The sequence below is a fragment of the Platalea leucorodia genome (genome assembly GCF_965183815.1).
Source record: "Platalea leucorodia genome assembly, chromosome: 5".
Taxonomy (NCBI): domain Eukaryota; kingdom Metazoa; phylum Chordata; class Aves; order Pelecaniformes; family Threskiornithidae; genus Platalea; species Platalea leucorodia.
In genome coordinates, this window is record NC_138827.1 from 71,711,539 (window position 1) to 71,718,646 (window position 7,108).

Here is a 7,108-nt window from a genome sequence, read left to right on the forward strand (position 1 = left end):
GCACCATCTCACTCTCTCACATACATTCTCTAGATGTTTTTCAAGCATATGATTCCTAAATACATTTCACAGAAAAGTAAAATCAATGCTTAAGGGGACTGCAAACACACATAGCCATTTCTCTCCCAGTTCTAGGCTCACAAATTATTGTTTAGTAAAGCTTGCTCCTTGATACCAACTAAGAAACATAACCCTACCATAAAAAGTGACTAAAAATGGAAAATGGAATTCCCTATTTCTTAGCATCTCTACGTCAGTCTTTCCAAATGCCACTCATGCAAGCTGAGTATCTTCTGGGTCACACAAAAAGGTTTTGTAAAAGACCTCTGTTAGCAATGTTGATTGAAGAGCACAGACAGAATCTGGCTCGGTCTCGGTGTCTCAACACAAAAGAAGAAATAGGACATGAAACGCCAAGCCCTAAACTCTCCTCCGCATTCATTCTGAGCACATACAGCCAACCAGTTATTGGAAATACTTTACCATGAATGCCCCAGCCATCATCAGAAAGTTTTATGACTTGGTTCAAGCAATTGTGCCAGACTTAAGCATCAGCATAGGTTAGATTACTGAGAGTTTTGTCTCTTTTGATCATGTTACTGAAGTTCAGCAACTTGATGCTTCTAACCCTTCCACCCCTTACCTAAGCAGCAATCTGTTGCAGGGAAAAGGTCTATGTAGACGTGCTTAAGGACATTTCTACACTCTCTGGATGAATCAGATTGCTTCAGTCAGACTGTTACTACAGACAGAAGCCCACCAGGAGAAACACTCTCCTCTGAATACAGTGGGACTGTGGGAGCTGGCTGCAAAGGCTGATCTTTACCTGTGAGCCTCTTTCTGAGTCTGTAAGGTGTGGTAGATACAAATTCTTTCTTTTGACTCTGTAACAGCAAAGAAAAAACATGCATTAGAAGAAGAAACATATACCTCCTCAAAAGAGCCCTCTGACAAGCAAAGAGTAGAATCAGGTTACATTTCCAAGCTATTTCAACCCACAAGAAACTGGGAAAGCAGAGGCAATAAGTATGGAGAGTTCTTGTTTTGCCATTCAGAGCTAGAGGGGGGCCAGGATCAGGTTCCAAAAGGGGCTTTCAGCTAGCATCCTGAGACGGAGGGTCGAAAACCGTGAAATCTCCAACCAAGGTGCCAATCTTGGCCCCTCAGGAAGAGTCAAACCAAAGCAACGACAAACTGGAAATGCTTCAGCTCCCCAGAGCAGTCATCTTCCACATTACACTGTCTACTCAAAGTTATTTGGAAGTCCACTATGAAAACAACTACCAGAATGACAGAAGACCACTCAGAATGCTAAGCCCAGAAGAAGTATAGCAAAGGGAACCAAAGCTGCCTGGGCTCATCAAGTTGTAGTGGCACGTCTTCCTTACATGTGTGTAAAGCACACGCCTGACTTGGACACTAGATCAAGTCTGCAATGCTTAGGAAACACTGTTGTTAATCCTGTCAAAGTGGATGTGAAATCATCAAGGAGTGAACATGACATCCCCAAACGGCATCTTTTACAGGCATATCTCATCCTGGAACCTTATACCGGAAAAGCTGTGCACGCATTTCTAGTAGGATGCTATACCATTTTAGAAAGCCAACTGTTTCACAGCACTCTCTTTATAACCACCACAACTGGCAGTTCTGGACTGTATCTCTCTGTAGAGAGATACAAAACGATGACATCAACTTACATCCCCCCCATTACCACAATTTATTTTTTGTAAACCTAAAAAACAAAAAAAAAAAAAAATTTTTGTAAATTCTCTGAAAATTTTTTTTAGAAAAAAAAGATTTCTAAAGTAAGAAACTGAACAGCACTACAGTTCTTGAATTCCTGTTCTAACAGCACTCCTTACAATTAAGGCTGTTTCCTCCTTTGGTAAGAAACTGGAAAGCTATGAGTTTAACTGCATATTAAGGGACTGTCTAACATCCTCGTGTCTGTGATGCAAGGAAATAGTCTCCACCCATGATAATTAAGCTGTCAAACCGACCATTTGCCCACTGACTCTAAACCCCATAGTCCTGATTAACGGTAGCTCTGGTTCTCACTTGAGTTACTCCTGCCCAGTTGGATTAGGAGAGACATCTGTACTGTGGATAAGGCTTTGCAAGGTCCTTCCTTTCCAGAACTGTAGTAATTGGCCAGTTCAAGTTTTAAAAGTGGGGAAAAAAAACCCCAAACAAACAAACAAAAAAACCACAAGCAAGGCAGAGTCATCACTCACCCTCTGCTGCACTTTGTTTGAACATGAACGTCCTACAAAGCAAGAAACAGTGTTGTTCAGAGTACTGCATATTTTCAACAGTGGCACAAGATAGTCCATTAGAAAAACAGGCATTCACTATTCAAAGGTACACTGCACCAGAATATCAGCTCCCTGGGTGGCTAATCCTATGAGGGAAGCCTCTAGTTCCTCACAGGTAGGCAAGGAGAGAATAAAGGCAGTCCATGTTATTACCACAGAAGGCATCTTTTAATTCTGGTTACAGCTTTGGGAGACCATCAGCAGGAGGGAAGAGGCTGAAAAATGAGCTAATATCCTCTGCCTGAGCACATTAGACTCCATTTCTGAGCACAAAGTAACATGCTCTTGCCAGTGTTGACCTGCACTGACTTCTCCCACTGTATTTCTCCCTACAGCATTGGGTGCTTGAATATTACATAATAAAGTGTGAATTTACACACGAACACCCACACAATCCTACCCATTTGGTGCTCAACACATCAGCCCAGCTCATAACTCTCTCAAGTGCAAGTATTTCTGTTGAACACAGAGGAAATCATTAAGTGTCACAGCAACAGATGAGAGAGAAGTTCCTGTTTTCTCCACACCAGCAGGGCAGAATAAAAGACTCAACACCCAGATAAACCAGAGGCCATGCATACCGAGCCGTTCAGTCTACAGTGTTAAGCTGACTAGAATACTCAAGCATGACAGAAGCTGGCACTCAAGCATGCACTCCACCACCCACATAGAAACATAACCCCTGTTCACTCAGCTTCAGTTCCCCAAAACATCACAGAACTTACTGCTGCTTCGAAGCGTTTTGGCTGTTGTCTCAGGGCTCTCAGGTGCAACACTCTCTCCTGGTGTCTGGGCTAATTCAGAGGCTGTAGAAAATAGGGGGAAGGGAAGAAGTTTCACATGTCAGGTACCCCCACCATCCTTTGGCACTTACACGCAGACTTTCTCCCAGCTGTGGCTAGTCAGCCATGGAGCCATACACCTGAAACACTCTCTAAGTGTTAATTTCCTAGCTATTTCAGGAAGCGCACCAGATACTTCCATTTTTCTCCTAACCCTAATGGTGAATGTAATCCTTAACAAAGATTTTCAAAGACTGAACTCCTCAGTTAATTCATTTTACAAGTATAGCTGAGGCAATGGCAGAGCACGCTTCGCTCCCTGGGAGACCACATGTCTTCAAATCAGAGCAATGTTCGGTCATGTTCACTTAGTCCTTTAAAACTGCTCAACTGGACATAGTAGAGCATCAGGTATAGCAAACACATCAGTTCCCTAGGAAGTGGGTTCTTGTATTCTATTTACCTCTTTTTACTACAAGCTGAAGTTGAATCACTGATCTGAATATGGAAGGCCCCCATATCCTGCTAACAGTCCCTCAAGAAAACTAGCCTTCCATCATATGACTGGCCTCAGTTTTCAAACCAAGTCACGTGGGTTGAGATAAGAACAGTTTAATAATGGAAATAAAATAAAATAATAAATTGTAGTGAAAAGGAAAACAAGAACAACAAAGAGAGGAACAAAACCCAAGAAAAACAAGTGATGCAACCGCTCACCACCTGCTGACTGATGCCAAACCAGTCCCTGAGCAGCGATTGATGCGCCCCAGCCAAATCCCCCCAGCTTATATACTGAGCATGACGTCATACAGTACGGAATAGCCCTTTGGCCAGTCTGGGTCAGCTGTCCTGGCTGTGCCCCCTCCCAGCTTCTTCTGCACCGGGCAGAGCATGGGAAGCTGAAAAGTCCTTGACTAGTACAAACACTACTTAGCAACAACTAAAACATCAGTGTGTTATCAACATTATTCTCATACTAGTTCCAAAACACCCTTCGGCTGGGGCTGCACAGCTAGAAGGCGCATCCCCTGGGTGGTGGATAGGGGATCCCTCTCTGGAGGGTGCACCGGATAAAATTGAAGAAGGTGCCGCGAACCAACGCAGCCTAAGGGAAGGCCATCCTGACAGAAAAACCACTGGCCCTCCAAGTCATGGGGGTTGGGCAGGAGGCCAACTACCTCCTCCCGGAAAAAAAGAGCATCAACCGAAATGGCGGAGATGGAGAAAATCAGTAATGAAGTGAGGAGGAGGAGATGGAACTGGATCGGTCATGTCTTGAGGAAAAAACCAACAGAAGACTGCGCTGTGGCCCTTGGGACTCCAGAGCACGCAGCCGCAGACCGATCGAAGTGGAAGAACGATGTTCGCGCCTTGTGTGCCTCCTGGCACTGAGAGAATTCAGATCAGAGTTCCAAAACACAGCACTATACCAGCTACTAGGAAGAAAATTAACTCTATCCCAGACGAAACCAGGACATTCTCCTAAGTTAGCCTAGCAAGCACGCTCAGACACGTTAAGCAGGAGAAATCCCCTGACACACAAAGCTAATACTGCCTTTTTTTGACTCTTTGCTACATAACGAGTTACTCTATGTTACACAAATAAAACCCCCACCATCCTTTGGCACTTACACGCAGACTTTCTCCCAACATTAAGAAACTTCTACTTTTTCTTATGTGTTTGTTTATTATCTGTATTTCTTATCCCCATCATGCCTTTGCTTTGTCCTAGTCCTGTGCTTTTGTTTCTGAGGAAGACTGATTCAGAGCTAGATAAAAGCTACTGTTTCAATAGCTTTTATCAAAAGCTCAAAATACTGCAAACATATCTTTTGAATAAACAGAAGTGACAAATCACGTTAACAGGGTACTCAAAAAAAGACCATAGCCAGAGCAAGAATGAAAGAAGAAAGAGGAAAACATACCTAGCTCTGCCATTTTGGTGGAGGACTTGGGACTCTGGAATGAGTAAACTTCACTGCCACTTACACTTGAGCCATTTCCCACTGGATCTGTGAAAAGAAATTTTACTTGTAGCTATATTTCAAAAGCACTGGTATGTTCCCAACTCAAGCAAGATGGAATGTGACATTTTACTATTTGGCTCAAAGGACTCTTCCTATTGCAGGTGTTATGAAATAAATATCATAATAAAATCCTAGAATCATTATCCTCTCCTCTACTGTCACCACAAGCACAGCCAGAGCTGGTCAGCCCTCAAAAGCAATTTCATCAACGTTGTACAACCTTGACACTGTGAGAATCTCCTGAAGTCACAGCTGTGTTAGGTTTTCCCCTGCTAATACCTTGGGCACATATTCCAAGAGCAGCAACGTAGTTCTTCTCTTCCAGGATCTCCTGAGCTTCATCATCTGATATATTCTCAAGCTTCTTCACAAATCTCTTCACACTGACTGTCAGCTGAGTCTTGTCCTTCCGTAGTTTAATACCTAGGATTGCAATAACAGCTTTAACCTCCTGCTATTTCATTATTTCTATTGCAGTAGTATGCAGCTACCCCATTTAGAGACCAAGTTCCTGTTCTGCAAGTCACTAAACAAACGCAACGCTGAAAAGATGTCTCGCTAAAAGAGTAGCTGGCCTGTGCCCTGGCGGCCAGCTGACCCTACAGCCATTAGTCCCTCCTTTACCACAAAAGCTGGCCCCTGCAGTCCACGAGGAGGAGGTCCCCATTTCAGAAACGACAGCGACTCACACATTGAAGTATCAAACTGCACGCAAAGGGGGTGGTATTTGGCATCCTGTAGCAAAGGGGAGCAAGTGGAAAAGACCTGGCCTATAGGCTGTCAGTACACTCATGGGAGAATTTAGGGTGAGAGACCTCTGTAGACCTGCTTCTGCTCAAAGCAGGACCAACAGCAAAGCCAGACTAGGGTGTTCTGTACCTTGTTTTAAGCATCATTTTAAGCAAGTTTTAAGCATCTCCACAGAGGTTCCAGACCTCAAAAGCAGTCAAAACTGCACAAAAGACGCCTGTAGCAACCGCGTGAGGGGCTGGGAGGCCACCCGGGCCGCCTGCGCCCGCCCTCCCAGGCCGTTCGGCGGGCTGGTGCCGAGGGCTCGCCCCCGCACCACCTCCGGCTGAGCGCCCTCGCCGCGCCGCCGCAGCGGCCCCCTCCCTCGCGCCGGGGGGGGGGGGGGGCGGGCGGCAACCGCCCGCGGAAGAGGCGGTCGGAGGAGAACGACGCCGGAGGCCCCGTCCCGCCCGCAGCCCGGCCAAGGCGCTCAGCCGCCCCCGGCGCCGGAGAAGAACTCCCTCCCCCGGGGAGCGCCGCGGCCGCTCGGAGCCATCCCCAGCGCCCCGGGAGCAGCGGGCGGCGCTGGGCTGGGCGCTGCCGGGGGACGGCTGTACCTGCGTCGTCAGCGATGTGCCTCAGCACCTCCTCGTCGGGCACGAACTTCACCTCCAGGGCGCCGCTGCCCTTCCCCTCCGGCTGGCTCATGGCGGGCACCCCGCAAGCTCCCCCGGGTCAGCCCAGACCCGTCGGAACCGCCCTCCGCCGCGCCGCACCGCGCCGCGCCGCCCTCCGGAGGGCCCGGGCCCGAGACGCGGGCTCCTGACCGCTCCCCTCCCCTCCCCTGGGGCGGCGGCAGGAGGCGGAAGCGGGCTCACGTGCCAGACACCGGGCGACACCTCCGCCTTCCCTCAGGGCGAGCGGGGCGGGCGCTCACCGCCGCGCCTTGACTGACCTATACCTCGGCCAATCAGCGACCCTCTTTTCTGTCCCCGCCTCCTGCCGACGGAAGTGGCGAGAGGGCGGGACTTCCGCCGCCAGCGAAGCGCGCGCTCCCGCCGGGAGGGCGCCCGGCGTTGCCGTGACGACGCCAAGCCGCCGTGAGCGCCGCGCGGGAACCGCCCGGCCCCGCCCCCTGCCGGCCCCGCCCCCTGCCGGCCCCGCCCCCCCCCCGCGCTTCTCCAGAGCAAGCGCGGGAGCCGGCGGCCGGCGCCGAGGCCCGGGGAGCTCCCACCCGGCCCCGGTGGCTGCT

General features: G+C 48.8%; 1 protein-coding gene across 2 annotated transcripts in view; it reads right to left on the reverse strand.

Moving 5' to 3' along the window:
- The window catches only part of ORC2 (origin recognition complex subunit 2), a 22,391-nt gene extending 15,626 nt beyond the window's left edge, over window positions 1-6,765 (reverse strand). For both annotated transcript variants that reach the window (XR_014228299.1, XM_082313284.1), the window contains exons 1-6: window positions 6,474-6,765; window positions 5,407-5,550; window positions 5,026-5,112; window positions 3,044-3,124; window positions 2,238-2,269; window positions 827-884 (exon numbers count right to left, since the gene is read on the reverse strand). Coding sequence is in view for 1 of the 2 variants with exons in the window: in XM_082313284.1 (XP_082169410.1) it covers window positions 827-884; window positions 2,238-2,269; window positions 3,044-3,124; window positions 5,026-5,112; window positions 5,407-5,550; window positions 6,474-6,564 (493 nt within the window). In the remaining variant the exon portion in view is untranslated. The remainder of the gene's footprint in view (window positions 1-826; window positions 885-2,237; window positions 2,270-3,043; window positions 3,125-5,025; window positions 5,113-5,406; window positions 5,551-6,473) is intronic.
- Window positions 6,766-7,108: the final 343 nt, after the last annotated feature.